General features: G+C 38.2%; 1 protein-coding gene across 3 annotated transcripts; it reads left to right on the forward strand.

Moving 5' to 3' along the window:
• Positions 1-3,712: 3,712 nt before the first annotated feature.
• On the forward strand, positions 3,713-12,412 carry caly (calcyon neuron-specific vesicular protein). Of its 3 annotated transcripts, none has more exons than XM_086296381.1 (5): positions 3,713-3,958; positions 6,835-6,997; positions 7,602-7,721; positions 8,717-8,830; positions 10,937-12,412. In XM_086296381.1, exons 2-5 carry the CDS (start codon positions 6,869-6,871, stop codon positions 11,177-11,179), a joined length of 606 nt encoding a protein of 201 aa, XP_086152507.1. In that variant the 5' UTR covers positions 3,713-3,958; positions 6,835-6,868; the 3' UTR covers positions 11,180-12,412. The 3 variants fall into 3 exon arrangements, with proteins under 3 accessions (XP_086152507.1, XP_086152506.1, XP_086152505.1); XM_086296380.1 differs by having other exon boundaries at positions 3,714-3,958; positions 6,763-6,997; XM_086296379.1 differs by having other exon boundaries at positions 3,716-3,958; positions 6,855-6,997.
• The last annotated feature ends 4,384 nt before the right edge of the window (positions 12,413-16,796 follow it).

Here is a 16,796-nt window from a genome sequence, read left to right on the forward strand (position 1 = left end):
TCACAAAGAAGTATATTCTAAATGGTCAGTTCAGCTTAAAGAACATATGTGGTTTAATTAATAACTTAAAAATTTACAGAAGAATAGCTTAAAAGGACAGCTATGATGGGCATCATTTTTTAAAAGTCTGGTAAAATAAAGTAAATCTGTAAGATTAATTTGAGGATGATAAATTGTTGTTCAAAAGTGAACAACTGCTGTCTGAATTATTGCTCCAAAAGAGAGTTTACATCTCGCTGAATTTTACAGTTTAGAGCAAAGACTTTGTCGCATCAGTCAGATCATTTCTGTCACTAAAGTGATGCTGCCATCTGTTGATAATGAACACCAACTGTCTCAGTAATACATCATACTGTACTTACCGAGTGCGTAAACTGCTGGGGCTCATTTTGTTTGATTTATCGGTGCTTAAAAAAAAAGAACAAACAGTCTTTGTCTCATTGGTCTTTGCTCACTTTACTGTGAGGTGACGACTCTGACACTAGATGGCCCTGTTGGTAAATGATCTGTAACCAAACTGCTCTCATCTATTAACTTAACAGTTTACTGCACTGTCCTCCCCGAGATTACTTCTCGCAAATGATACTGAACATACTTTTTTTTTCTGTTGTAAGAACACAAAATGTAAACTAAGTTATAGTAATGTCATTATTGTTCAGTTTGACAACTTAGACGACTTAATGCACATATCTGTTGGAAGAACAGAGAACATGACATTGGTCTTACTAGCTTTTATACGTTTGGAGATTGCATTTTAAATCATGACACTTTTTTGTTGTTCTTTTGTTTTCGCTCCCTCTTTTTACAATATATTACAATATATTATTATTATATATCCTGATAATAAGTTTGCAGTATCTCCTGATCATAGACTATTAAACGATTTGTTATTATTTTATTATAAAACTTTGAATATGGCAATAATTACATTTATTGTCTATTCTTGGGAAAAAAAAGTGTAAAAAATTAAATATTTGAAAATATATTTTCACTTACGGTACAAATGATTCATTTATCACTAATATTTCCAGTATCAACAATACTGACACTCTAAACAGATTACACTTTCTATTTCAATATAACAAAATGTCTTAAATGTGAAAGGTCTTCATTTCTAAACAACGATAAAGAAGCACCAACTTAACAGTCCTGTTACTGTTGTTTAGGCATTTAACTAATGCTGTTATTCATAGTTCTGTGTTGGCTGTTACAAAAGTCCCCATGTCCATCTAAAAGTAACACTAGCTTATAGTGCAGTGAAGTAAGTAAGATTTTGCTACAGGACAGGAAGTGACTGCAGAGGAGGAACCATAATTTAAGCAGTAGAGAGACAGATTGGCTATTTTAAGACTGCAAGGACAGATTTAACGGTTCTGTGGGAAGGCAGCGATGTTTGTTTCGGAAGGTGAGTTTTCAGTGAAGGGCAGACATCAGCAGTCAGGGTGGAGAAAACTAAAGTGTGCATAGCACTGAGAATTGTGTCTGCATGTTAATTAGTAAAAATGTATATATACTGCTATATGAAACATTGCATGCTGCGTGCAGTTTTAATGGCTATAAGAATTCAATGGAAAAAGAAAGAAACACTGGTGAACACCAACATCAGTAATAAGTTTGCCAACTTATTGCGCTTTCTTTCCCAATATTTATTTCTTATTTTCCTCTTAAAAATCTTCTCATGCCTGCTGTAAAAATACCAAATGTAAGGATTTACTAATGATCATTTTAACTTTTGTAATTCTTCTTGTTACGCTTGATTTTTGTTGGTATTGTTTTTGTTTGTTTTTGACAATTTAAATCTCAGCACCCAGTTCCAGTTATAAAAGTCAGAAACGCCTGCTAACATTATGTGAAAACTTGCATGATTAGTATTAATTCTAGTTGTTGTTGCTCCACTCTAGTTGTAAAACAAAATTAATTTTAAAGTAGGATTTATTGCTGATTTTCAACCTAAGATTTGTTATAATAAAAACTAACAAATGAAAATGACTGATTTTGTTATATTGTAGAAACCCATTGAAATTCCTTGAGCATTTACAGCAACTGAGTCATACAATTTTGAATTCGTTTGATTTTGTGGAGTCTCCTCTCTTCGAACTACAAATGTTAAATCAATTTGCCAGTTGGAGCCACTTTAAATCGAATCACTTTTATTAATAGAGAACTATAGAAATTTTTTACCTTTTTTTTCACGCCTGGTTTGTCACATTTTTTCCTCCATAGACTTTATCCTAAATGATTCTCATTTTAATTATGTTGACCCAGACTCTGTGAATCTTCTACACTGACAACAAAACCAGCGCAGGCCGACAGTCTGCCTCTCACACTGTGAGGATGACACCTCCATCTCCTCATAGAGGAACTAGTCCAGGATCCACTTTGATGTCCCTCTGCCTGAAAGGAAAGGTCAAAATAATAAATGTAGACCCAATTGATGGGTTGGCAGGGGGGCATGGGGGTTCAGCACTCACTTTTGGACGAGTGCTCCCTTTAAGAGGTAATGAATTCATACAGTCAGACACAGCCAAAGAAGAAAACAGCATGAGTCCCCTTTCCATGAAAAGGTTTACCTAAATTTGCAGACAAGCATGGCTTCTTCTTCCCACTAATGCATCACTTTCTTATTTCACTCTCATCACATACACATGTATGATTAAATACTTTTCCCCCCCGCTTGACTTTACTGAGAGTTACTGACAGAATTAAACTAGGTGACCAAGCACCAATCAAAAAACAAAACAAAACAAAAAACCTCAGTAGCACCTCTAAATGACTCTCCCTCACAGCAATACACATTTGATTCAAGAGTTTATAAAAAAAAACAACAACAACAAAGAATAAAAGAAAAAAGAAACAGAAATAAGCTAAAGCTTAAATATGCCTTTGAAGACTCTGCAGGTCACCTGGGTCATGGGATATGTGTTAGTAGGTCAGAGACAACTGGGCTATGTCTGCAGATCTTTAACCTTTTGCCCATCATTACTAAGTTATGTTTTCAAGACCTTTACTTCCAATTCTTTTGAAGATCAAAGATGCTATAAAGTTTAGGCCCAGTTACAGGTAAATGTACATTTAACTAAACATATACATCAGTTTAAAAATACTCACATGAAAGTAAAATCACTCAATTAATATGGAGGTAAAATGTACTAAAATGTGCTACAATATCAACAATAAAACTGGTTTTGCACAATGTTCCCTTTTACAGTTCGTATTTTAAATATGAACTGCTTTATAGGGCTCTTTTTAAATGTGTAATTGCATTTAAGTTGGTTTAAGTAGGTTTTTTTCCAGTGTAAAATCTTAATCTGTCTGAATCCCACTAAGTAGCACTTTTTAAGCACTTGGTTTGAAACACACTTATTTAAGTTGTGAGAAGATGTAAAGCGTATTAATGTCGTTATCAGCAATTCTAACTCCTCTAGTGGACACCTCACATAGAACATGTCAGCTTGTAAAGCACTGATTAGATATGTTTACATTTATTAAAAATGCTAAATAACGAGACTTGAAGTAAAGCGCACCTTAAACGGAAATTATAGGTGTCAAGTAGCTTAAATGTAATCAAGTAAAAAGTGCAAGATCCTTCAAAAGGACCACAAAACTGCACTGAAGTCCAACACTTGTGTTAATGTACGCAAACCTGGAAACCAAGATGAAGTAATGGTCTCTCCGTCTTTCAATTCAGAGACAAACGAGGCGCTTTCGATCACAAACAGTCTCATATGAATATGTGGCTCACACACGTACATCAGCTGAGGTCCTCGCGAGCCGCGCTGAGACGCGCATTAAGCTGCCAGTTTCTGCTGGAGGACGGAGCCGCTCCAGGCTGAATTACATGCGCAGTCCTGCCGAGAATCTCACATCACCACGGCAACCTGCGTTCACACCGAGTCCCCTTCAGCATCGGTGAGCTCCGATCCCATCCACAGGCAACCGGAGAGCCCGCAAGACCACCGTAAGTTTTTATTCCTCCTTCTGCTTCAGTGTTTCTGACGGTGCAGCGGTTTATTTGTGTTTATTAGACGGACGTGAATGCGGTTTAACAACAGCCTGATCGGTTGCGGGTTATGTAGCTGGGGGATGATTATTTAATATCGATTAGATATGCGTTGCCCAATTAAGTGATTTAGTGCAGGTAGCTTATATTGGGGGGGTTGTCATCTTCTTTGGGGAATGAATGGACAACAATAAAACCTTGATTTGAGTGCTCCATGGGACTGTATGTGTTACTGACATGCGTTGCAATTTCCCCTATACCTCCACATTATATAAGAGGCTACACTTAAATTCTGTGATTGCCCTCGTCTCCTATGGGTATTAATTAAGTCTGCAGTTCATTAAAAACAATAATGTAGAAAATAAACAGTGGAAGAACAAAATAAAAATATATAAGTTTGCAATATTTGTTTAAATAGCCCAATAATTCAAAACACAACTGCACAGAAATGTGTTTTATCAATCCATATTTCTGGTCTCTGATTATTGCATACACAGCCTGTGTATCTTGCAGCAGCAGTCTTCAATGCAGTAAGTTTAGATATGCATGACCAGTGAACCCTGAAGAACTTGACAGGCGCAGGTAGCAAACACTCTGCTACCTATTCATAGCACAGCATGTATTCACCTTTAGACAGCTTCAAGTCTCCTTCAGTGTGTCAGATATAGGTGATGGATAGAACTGTGAAGTAATCATTAATCTTTTACAGTATAATTGTATGTATGATTGAAACGAGCCGTGGTTGTGAATTTGTAGGATGTCATTTGCAGCTCCTTCAATTTCTGGACTCCTTTCCTGTCAGAGTGTGGGAACACTGAATGTTTGACAGCAGCACTCGACTCATTTGTTAATCACAGATTCAGGATGAATCATCGCACCCGCACTTCACTCCAACCGTGGGGAGGAAAAATGGCGGTCAGCGCAGATGACCACATTATAACCACCCACTCATCAAGAAATATGTGTTGTAGTCTTGAGTAATACCCTAGAGTCAGTCAAGATCTTACCTAACAAAGATTTTAAACGTCCAAATGGTTTTTGTTGTTTTCCAAAATGCTGAGAATGTTTGGTAGAAGGCTGTCACATAGTTAAAAATATTTTTATATGCATTTTCCACTTGATGACGGACTAGAGGCTTTAGTAAATGATCCTCTGTCTCCTTCATCAAAAACACATTTCCTGAGCACTGGGGATTTCTCCAGCAGCATACAAACTCTAGCTCTTTGCCTCCTGGTGTGTATCATCATTGTGAGTCACTGGCATCAGTGGGCCAATGGCGTCCTTTGCTGGGGGAAGGTGTTGTGTTGCAATGCGTGAATGAGATAAGTGGCTCTTCACCTCTTCCCTCCACATCTAGTTCATTGTCAGAGGAGAAAAAGAAATCAGACAGTTATCTGAGCAGAACAGCACTGAGAGAATAAAGTTTGTATATGTTGGCTATAAACATTAAAAGTGAGAGGCTGGAGGAAGAGATGGATAGATAGTAGATTCATAGATACAGAGTAATAATGAAATCTGTTTACTCCAGACTGTTGGGCTGGATAAACAGGAAACAGAGTTGGCTTCTCTGAGTTACTTAAATACTGTATGTCCTCGAGCTATTACCGCACTGATCAGCCCCAAGATTCAAACCTAATATTGTGTCTAGCACCAGGACATTAGCAGCAGATCCTTTGGGTCCCACGAGTTACTGAGTGTGACTTCCGTTGATGAGGTTTATTTTGGCACACCCCGCAGGTGCTTTGACGAGATTGAGAGTTGTTATGAGTCTTTGATGGGTTTCTCATCAAAGACTCAAACTGAGCAGTTTTTACAGTGTGGCATGCTGGGGAAGGTTGCTGCCGTTGGGGAGTGTGCTTTATCTACAACAATGCGTTGGTGGGTGGTATATGCCAAAGTAACATGCCCATAAATGCCAGGAACTAAGGTTTCCATGCAACAACGGACTGTAACAATATGATCAAAGTCATTCGTGTCGTGTGTCGACAGTTTTAAAAGGCAGTTAGTCAAGAAATAGCTTGAAATCTGCTAAATTGCTTTCTGTCAAGTGCTATAATATGATTCCAGGAATATACTATGAACATTTAGTTAAATAGGCAGTTGGGTAGCTTAGCAGAAAGAGTAAAAATGTCTACACTGCTCCCCGCCAAGAAATAGTAATTTAAAATATTTAATACGTGTATACATAGTGTTAGCCAGAATACGTAACTTCTAAACAAACACTGGTTGTTATTCTGTGCATGTCAGCAAGCTATGCTCACAATAACAGTGTTTTTAAATTTATCAAATGCATTATTCACTGTTTTAGCAAGAATTTAGCATGCCTTTAATATTAAACACAAAGTGCAGCTTTGCATTATGGCAATATCATTGATTTTGTTAGTTTTTAATTTAGTCGTAAAAATTAGAAGCGGCCTGAACGTGGCACTATGCAAATTAAAGATATTGCCAAGGATTACATGTTTTTATGAAGCAGATGTGATGGCAGTGCATCTGATAGCTGTTTTGGCAAAGTCAGTGGCATATATTATGTTTATATTTATAAAATAATGTCACTCGGTACAGTCATTATTGCTGTAATTTGCTTTGAGCAAAAGTAGTAGACCAACACACACTTCCTTATCTTCAGCTGCGCTGCTAAAATGACTCAAAATTAATTTTCATGCTCCTTTCTTCTTTTGATGCAGTGTATATTTGTCTTATCCTGGCCCATTAGTCCTCATCAGACTGTTATCTTCTCACTTCCTCTTGTGTCCTGGCAGGGTCCTCAAGCAGCTCTATCACATTTGGTTACAAAAACACTCAGTCTGACTAAATCTGTCCCTGATTCCGAGATCCGTCCGGTCATTTTCAGACAGACAAGCAGCTATGGTGAAGCTGGCCAGCAATCTGTCCGATAAGCTGGAGAAGCAGCCATCTGCGGACGATGGCTTTGATAACATCCCCCTCATCACACCCCTGGAGGTCAACCAGCTCCAGCAACCTTTTGCAGAAAAGGTAAAATTGTACTCCACCTTGTTCTTTTTCTGTGCCTGCCCACTTCTGTTTTCTAAAATACTGTTTCCAAGTTGAACACTGGGTGCAACAGAACCATGCATTACAGCATTGCAAAAATGCCCAACAGATTACGACAAACAATATTTAAATTCATGTGGGCATACTTACCTGTCCTCACTTAAACCCCAATGCCGAGAGTGCTATATTTACCTCTCCTTGCCCACCATCCCAGGTTAAAACCTTGGCACCAGCCCACTCAATGCAAGCGCCTCTTTGAATACATAACACAAGAAGAAAGCTCTCAGAATCATATTTTGTCCGATAATGCTCTTAGCAGCACAGGATGTTCTACAGGCTCAGTAAATGATGGTGAAACATTAACATAAAAACACTTTGTAGTTCCCAAATGTGTTTTTAACATATCATTAAAACGATCTGCTTTTGCAAGTGATGCTTTTATTTTTTTACACAACCATCATGGTGTTCAGTGGTAGCAGGATTGCTGAACCTGTGCTGAAAACTGAGGGCATCCTCGATCAACCATAATGGATTAATAGGAATTTTTCCAGGAACTCGCAGTGACAGTGCATTCCCTCTGCTGCAGGTCATTGTGAAAACGTCAACACAGTACCAGCTGCAGCAGAAGAAGAAGAACAAGCTGTATTTTCCCAACATTAAGAAGCTGAATATCAACCTTTACAGTGATGTCTCTGAGAAGGCCAAGGTAAAGGGTGAAAATCTTCACACATGTAAATTTAGTATAAGTCTGTGTTGTTGTTTCTGTTAAGTCCAGCAGTGCTTGGTGGACTTTGCATTTGTTTTAATAAACACTAGCACTGTTTTGAATCCATCATGTGCAATGGCCTGCTCCTCATTAGAGCATTTCATGTGTATTAATGTCTGGCTGAAAGTAGTCCCCAGCAAATGCACTGTATTGATTGCTAAAAAGCGTAGAGCCGAGCTCTTTAATTAAGTTGTTCATTCTATTTGAAACGGCTCAAGAACTCCATAAAAGATTGTAATATGTTGCCTCATTCATTTAATATGAAAGTGGCTAGTGGTGTTTTCTCAAAGAAAACTTAAATAATCATATCAACAACCTATTATATCATGAAAACAGGAGCTGTAAGGCTCTTTTGTCTCCTCTCCTTTCAGAAATGTTTGAATAGGAATCTGTGAAAGAATGACTTCAATTATCACTTGATTTATTACCAAAATAATGTGTTCATGTTATCAGTAACTAATTTAGAGTGTTTTTCAGTACACCATGATGTTTCTTTTGAAAATTATATTTACAATAAGCAGGATTTATTCTTCTTCCAATTGATAGGTCACAGCTGTATGATCATGCATAGCGTCCTCGGGTTTTCAATTAGATCCACTCCTTTGCTCATCATGTTGGGTTATAAAAAAGTAAAAAATCTAAATGGCAGTGGTCAAAATGCCGAACTGAAGGCTTCAACATGGTAGTCCAATAGATAATTTCACAGTGGGTCCTTTTAGACTATAGCAGCTATACCCAGGCACCAAGAAAGACGAAACATCTATTTTGACAGAGCTATAAACGTCACCATCTTCACATATAGTCTGTGTCCGGAGCTAAAGCACCTGGTGGCTAAAGGCCATAGACATAGGTGGAATCCAATTTGGCGCTATATAAATAAAACTGAACTGAAAAGTATTGTCTTACATTCTGTATAACTATGTGTTTTTCCTCAGATCACAGGTCTGATCCTCATTACTCTGGGCTTTCTGACCAGCCTGCTCCTTCTGCTCATGTACAAAGCCATGTGGTACGACCAACTTACCTGCCCAGAGGGTTTCATCTTGAAGGTGGGCAGCGTATCCATGTGTGCACAGCGAGCTTCTTTATTTTACAAACACCACGCTTAGCATAAACACATGTCTCGTAACCATGTGTCTGCACACATGCCCACACAAAGTCAGATCCTTCCCCTGATTTATGTTCATTTCCTAACTATGACTAAATTTTAAATTATAGCTTCAACCTACAAAGTAAAAATTTACGTTATGAAATATTTTAAAGCTTTTATTTCTTAGATGGCCGACAGATCCTCATGATATGAGTAATACTGTCACACACACACACACACACACACACACACACACACACACACACACACACACACACACACACACACACACACACACAAACAAACATAGATGTACAAATAGTGATATTTTTTTTAATATGGTTCAAGGAAAGAAAATTATCGGAGATGTTCTATTATCTTCTTGCAGCATAGCAGAGAACAGCTGAAGAAGGTCATAGTCTCATCTTTCTATATCACAAACTTATTACTGTGGAAGTAGTCTGCGTGGAGTACTTCGACAGTCTACAGTGCAGCTCGTCTGGTGTTTTCTTCTCCGCACACTCTCATTTCAGTCACTTCAGGACTAACACAAACTCATCGTCTGCAAACGACACCTTGGAGGCATCGTGCACCAAATCAGCACAACCGCGAATGTTAGTTAAAGGGCCTGTCTCGCAGTGGAAAATGAGAGAGTGGGGTAGATAGAGAGAGAGTGGGGGAAGGAAGGGGAGTGACAGCCTACTTACTGGTCAGGCAGAGATTGGGATGCCCGCTTGTGAATTGTAGGGGTCTTTAATTAGAGCTGAGCGTGACTAAACTGTGATTAAAGGCTTAACGGTGAGGGGGGGAAGCAAGGAAGGGAAGGGGGGGAGGATGGGAGGAGGACCTTCCGGCAAAGCTTTTGAAGTTTTTGCCGGTTACAGTTGCTTTTAGCATTTTCCCCCCTACTAATGTGTTGTTAGAGACATAAAAAGAGGATGGAAGGTGGAGGGTGGTGTAGTCACTGCTGTGCTTTTCAGAGGCTTGACTCCTTGCTTTTAGGGAAGGTCAGGTAGTGAATTCTCCTTAAGGGAAAGACTTGCAAGGTCATGGGCCCTTTTCAAAACACAACCATAAAAGGACGGGCATTCAGTGTCTTGGTTTAATTCCCCCACATAATTTCATATGTATCTTTAATTCTATTAGGTAAATGTGAGTCTAAGGATGTTCTGAAGGATGCTTTAGCCTCAAGTGAAGGCTTATTGGGGATATGAATCTTTAATTATGTTTGTGCACCAAGCATTTAAACACCCTCAACTGTATTACTTTTCTGTCTGTAAAAGTTCTTCACACTCTGATACTTCCTTGTATGTTTAAAAGCTTCAATTATCATCTGGAGTACCTTTTACATATATTGTTTTTTAAATTGTTTTCTTAGCCTCTGAAACAGCATTTGAAAGTAATCTGTATGTGGTTTATTACATGTGGATGTAATACAACTTCCTGAACAGGACTGAAACATGGTTTTACACTTTAACTCTTTCCAGCCCCACCTAATGTATGTGAAATTCAAATGTTCCACTCAGCAGTTTGATGTGCATTGCATGTGAAAACAGGCAACATTCGACCCAGGATTACTTAGTTACTGTCTCAAGCTTCAGAAGCTTCTTCCAAAAGTGCAAAGACAAACAGTAACCTATGACAGCTGCTGGCTTCCATTTTTCAATACATTTTTGTAAGTTGTTCTTGTAGAAAACCAGAATGCTCAAAGCAGCTGCACGCATGATTGAAAATGAAACAACAAGGTGAAACATACAGAAGAGCACGAATATAAATCAGAATGCAATTAAACATTATTTTAGGTAAACTCTATAACAGGCACAGAAAACTATCAGTCATAATTGAATCTGTAATATCTAACTAATATGATGCAAATAAATGGTTCTTTATCCCCATGGACTGTGCTTTCCTAGTCATAAAACAGATTGCTTCCTATTGGACCAGGTGGAGGAAATCTGCAGTTTATCTTGACTCAGGATAGCTTTTGTTCTGTGATGATGATGTCAAATCAGTGTGTGAGTAATACTGAAAACACCAAAGCTGTTTGTATATTTCCCTCTAACAGCAGAAGCACTGCACCCCTGCAGCTCTGGAGATGTACTACACAGAACAGCAGGAGCAGGAGCAAGGTGTGCACGGCGGCACCAACGCCGGACTGTACGCTGCTCTCAGCCACCTAAATCAGGTCAAGAGGAGCGGACCTGAGCTGCCATCGCCATGGTTACCAGTCATCAGCGCTTTGAAGGAGGCTGAGGTGACCAAACCAGGCAGCGAACCGCTGAAAGGAGTGCTGGAAGCAGATGAGTGAAGAATGTGTAGGGGAGAAAATGACAATGAGGGGCATGGTGGATGTTATGTTACTTTATTTTTCGTCTGTGTGTGCGTGTTTGGATTTTTTTTTCCTCCCTCAGACAGCTCACTGAATCACTCGCTTATACTGGTGCGCCAACGTAAAGGCATGCGTGCGTGTGGTGAGTTCTTGTGGTTAAAGGCAGGAATGTGCATGACTTTTACAGCGTTACTGAGTCATGACTAAAGTCTGGATCCGGCGTGTGTGTCCGCACTCATGTAAATACTGTTCACTGTTCATGCTTACATTAGTATGAGCTCATGTGTGCATGTTTGCATTCATGTGTGGTGTATATACGTATATAATGGGTAATATGTGTACTCATCTGAGTGAGTTGGAGGTGAGAGAAGAGAAGCAAGGCGAGAACTTGCAGTGAGAATTGAAGATAAGTTTTTAATGAGTTTCCCCTCATTGCGCTGCCTTGTTATCTTGCCTCGTCTTCTGATTTAGTCTTAGAGCAGAATGTATGAAGTCATTATTGAATGTGCACATAATTTGACTATTAAGACATTTTCCATTTTACTGAATTTAGTTGACCCCACATCTTATTATGTCTAGACTTTTAATTGCAGTTGTGTAAGGTTAAAGCCAAATTCGGATTTTGGGAAACAGTTTTGTCATAATGGGTTATTGGCTTTGTAATTAATTTCCAGAAAAGTTCACTTAATCAGTATTAATTAAATACAAAACACAATTAAGTATGCATCACTTAAACATGCTGTTTGTTTTCTGAATCCACTCCTCATTTGATGACTCTTGTTATGTCACATTATGATGTGAGCTACTTTCTGTAATGATAGATACAGCTTAAGAGCCTTTAATGTATGATTACAAACAAAACCTGTACTGTATGTTCATGTAGGTACGCTTATTGTGAACAGTAGCCAATTACATGACGTTCTGTTTTCGTTCTTGTTTAACTTATGTTGCTATAAATATTGTGTAAAAGCCTTTATGGTGAACACAGGGTTAACTTATCACAATCCTGATGTAATCCTGATGTATGAATAAGCTGCTCTAACCATACAGTAGATATTATAAGTGCTAATTATGTGTTAAAAGCGTCTATGTTTTTTAAATGTATTTAATTAACAAATAATATATCTGTACAGTATTTAATGTGTCTTGACTCTAAGGTTTAGTTTGGAAAATTGCCAATGTAAGAAGTATGAAGAATTTCTCTTGACTTTTCTTTATGTCTCATTCATTTTTTTTCCTTTTTTTCTCCAAATGGCATTAATCTTATTTTGGAACAGAACTTTTCATGTGAGTCGGATGAATCTGAGATCACAGCACAGCTTGTTTCCAGTGGTTTAACTGCCAAACATTTACATCAGGCACATCTGTTCTGATGTCACCGACTGAACAGAAATAAATGTCTGAAGTGTTGAGTTCTCTCACTCAGAACCGGCAATGATGATTTTGAGTCATTGCTACTAATGAATTGAATTAATAACTTAACATCACTGATGATATTTTAGAAACAGTCATTAGGTGTTTCTATCCTCCGCAGTAAAAGTTGTCCTTGTCAGAGGTTTCAAACATAGTCTTGGCTTATGGTTGATTATCTATTATCTATTATTCTGTGTAAAACAGTTTTACCAATAATAAGTTAATATGCACTCACTGGCCACATTCTTACCTACACCTGTTCAACTGCTCGTTAACACAAATATTTAATCAGTTAATCACATGGCAGCAATTCAAAGCATGTAGACATGTAGACATGCTCAAGACGAACAGCCAAAGTTCAAACTGAGCTTCAGAATGGGGAAGAAAGTTAAATTATTTTAAACATGGCATAGTGTTTGGCTGGTCTGAGTATTTTAGCAACTGTTGATCTACTATGATTTTCCCACATAATTATCTCAAGGTTTTATGGTTGGAAAAAAGAGAAAAAAATCCAGCGAGCATCAGTTCTCTGTGTGAAAATGACGTTGATGTTACAGCAACTCAAATATCCACTTGTTGCAAAGGAAATATGCAGAAGAGCATCTCTGAATGTACAACACATCAAACCTTGAAGCAGATGGGCTTCACCAGCAGAAGAGCACAGTGGGTGCCACTCTTGTCAGCTAAGAACAGGAAATTGAGGTTGCAGCTCACGCTGACTCACCAAACTTGGACAACTGAAGAAAAATGTTGCCTGGTCTGATGAGTCTAAATTTTAGCTGTGACATTTGGTTGGTAGGGTCAAAATTTGATGAGAACAACATGAAAGCATGGATCCATCCTGCCTTATATCAGTGGTCAGTGTAATGATGTGAATACTTCGGGTCACTTAGTAACAACTGTGGATTGTTTAAATGTGGAGTAACTGTGTGACACAATCATGTCAATATGGAGCAAAATTTCTAATGAATGTTTCTAGCTGAATTCATGAACTCAGGCACTTCTTAAGGGAAAATTGGGTCCAACCCAGTACTAGCACAGGTGTGCATAGTACAGTGGCTGGTGAGTGTATATGGTATTTCAGTGGATGTAATGCAATCATTTTAATGCACAAAACCAAAGATAGTAATTAGGCACTATTAAGGTATCAGATCTTCACTTGACAGTATTTTGCCTAAAATAAGTTACGATAGCAATATTACCATAACAGCTATAAATAACATATTATCATTCAAATTTAGCTTATCTTTAATGTATGGTTTTTTTTTTTTTGTAAATGGTTATTGTTTTTTTTGTTTTTTTCTTTTCTCCTTTAATTTTATGCTTTGGTAGCCACACGCTGTGGTGTTGACTAGTAACTAATAATTACTTTTATCTTTTTACTAATTACTAGTGTTTTTTCATCCCCCTATTGTATAAAGTGTAACACAGTTACTGGATTATTTGTATATTGTATTATTAACATGAAATCAATATGGTATTCTATCTCACGTGTTAACACAAGGACATCCTCACAGAACTTGCAAACTAGCAACTTCAAACTTTGTTAAATGTACGGTTACATTGTAACCTTGGTTCTCCGAGTTAGAGACTATCGCTCCTCTCCGTTACATATGTAACGGACTTTCACTAGTACAAACTAGATAAATAAAACAGGACCTCATGTCACACAAATGTTATAAATATTCTTTAAGTAATCATTATTATTATTATTATTATTATTATTATTATTATTTTTGCTTCATTTTATCAAGCTAATGAGTCACTAAACAGGTTTTATAGTGAGTTTGTTTCTGAAAATAAATCAGAGACAGCTTGTAATTGTTCCTTCAGTTATTCTTGAGTAACTTTTGTGACACATTTTACTTATAAAACATGCATATAGCCAAGTATATTTTAAATACAGAACTGCTCTTTGTGACTAAATATTTCTGTAAAGACACTTTGAATGCTTTCCACACATTCCTGCTTTTTGAGCTACATAGGAAAAAGGGATCAGTGCATATTTTTTAATATTTAAAAAATGTAATCTTGAATTACCGGCAGAAGAAAAATGTTCGGCTCCGTTTACACTCTGTTGCTCAAAGATGATCAGTATGCATAGAATTCAAAATATGACTCTTTCCATCTCCTCAAACTTTAGTTTAGCAATTCAAAGCCAAGCCACATCCTCTTATTATCTCTCTTTGCTGGGTTCACTGCTGTGAGCCTGTCTGCATCTCATTTACACTCACATATTTTCACACCATCGCTGTAAACCCAGGGATGTGTGGCTCAAAGACTTGAAGGTGTGTGTGTGTGTGTGTGTGTGTGTGTGTGTGTGTGTGTGTGTGTGTGTGTGTGTGTGAATATGAAGCCATTAACCTAAAGTTATGTGTTTGATAAAGTTTATGTGCAACTTGTGTCTGTTACAGTATATTTAAGCCTTCATGTGGTATGTGTGTGTGCATGTGTGTGTGCGTGTGTGTGAGCGAGTGAGTGAGAGAGAGACGCTGTGCTTAGGTTGTTAATTAAATCTACATTACACCCTGTTTACCCTTTAGGGTCCTTTTTTTTCTCCTCCTCACTGTTGTTGCTGAGTGACATACTTTGAGATGCTGTTGGCCCAGGGCATGGAATTAAATAAAGTGCTAAAAAATATTTATTGGTGCATTTAAAGGTCCCATGCTTGGTCAAGGCATAGCATGTTGTGCCAAAAGGGCTTAGATTCAGGGCCTGAGGAAAATCATGTAAAATCAGCCGAGTAGTCACGTAAAGGCGGCCAAGCCTATTTTTCCTGCTTTATAGCATCAACAGATCTGAACAGTAAAATAGCAGGTTGGCTTTTTAATTTGTTCTGGCCATTTGGAGTCCCCCCACCCTTCCCCTGCGTTCCCCCTGAAGATCGTGAGGGAGGCCATGCCAAGAGTTATTTAGCTGTTAGTGTCGCACCAGAACTACATTCCTCTGACTTCTGATGTCACTGATGTAAGTACTTTCTTCCATGTTTGTGTGCCGCTCAGGCTGCAGTGTCAGCTTTTCAAGAAAAAAGAGTAAGCAAAGGTAGGTGTGGCTCCAAAAGACAGAGAGAAGGAGCAACATCTACTGATCAGTCATTACTTAAAAACCTGTTATTGTTGTTGGTCCTCCTCGTGCTGCTATAATATCACCAATCAATCTGGGCATGGATATAGGAAATCTGGCAACCCATCCAACAAGATAGGGTTTATACACAGACAGACAGGGCCCATTTGGGTCACTCCACTGCATCCAGAGGATGATCGATCAGATTTGGATCTGAGGAGTTTCAAAACAACACCTTGTTTTCCTCATGCCGACCCTGCGCGGTTCTGCCTTTTTTTTTGCATGTCTTAGGGTGCATTATCCCTCTCAAGAGAAAGGCATGTGGACTGGCAATTTTCTAGTTTTATTGAGCACTCAAAGCACTTTACACCACAAGCCACACTCACCCATTTGCACACACATTCATGAAGGGGGCATCCCAGGGCAACAGCATTGTTAAGACAGAAACGTATGGCAAAGTAAAATCCCCACCAGGACCTAAGGATTCCCAGCAGAGCTTTGCTTAATAAAAAGATGATCAGTATTAATTGTGTAACCTATCAATTTTACCTGTTGTGTCTCGATGTACACTGAGCAGCAATACATTAGTTGTCAGTTTTTTTGATAACATGACAGGTACAGGAGAGGTTCTCCTGTTGAGTTTTCGCCAAGGCAGCCAGCGGAGATTCAGAAGGAGTCCAAGTGAAGAAAAAGAGCCTTGCTCTGCTTCAAAGGTGCTGATTGGTTGATTTGGTTCATTCAGACATCATGTTTTCAGCTCACTCTTCATGTTGAGCAACGCCAACCAGTTGTTTACTATATACATGCACAAATCTGCCAATCTTTTGCTTTATAAAAATAAACTATTTATCTGATTTCAAACTGATTAACTGCTCTTAAATATGAACAATCATGGTCTCTCAATAGAAATAGACATCAGCAGGAAGCATAAAGAATTTCAGACATGTGGATATAGAAATACTTCAAGCAAAGTGTAATTTTTAGTTGGGAAAATTGTGGTTTTGTCTACATTTTTGATTTCATGTAAATGTTTCATGGCATGCAACTTGTAAAAAAACCCAAAACCCAACAACAAACTAGTGCTGTCAGCGTTAATCTCGTTAAAATGAAGTTAACACCA

This window comes from Aulonocara sp. 'chitande type north' Nkhata Bay, linkage group LG6 (assembly GCF_057382095.1).
Source record: "Aulonocara sp. 'chitande type north' Nkhata Bay isolate Kocher_YH1m ecotype deep benthic linkage group LG6, A_spYH_male_GT1.1, whole genome shotgun sequence".
In the NCBI taxonomy this organism is placed as follows: domain Eukaryota; kingdom Metazoa; phylum Chordata; class Actinopteri; order Cichliformes; family Cichlidae; genus Aulonocara; species Aulonocara sp. 'chitande type north' Nkhata Bay.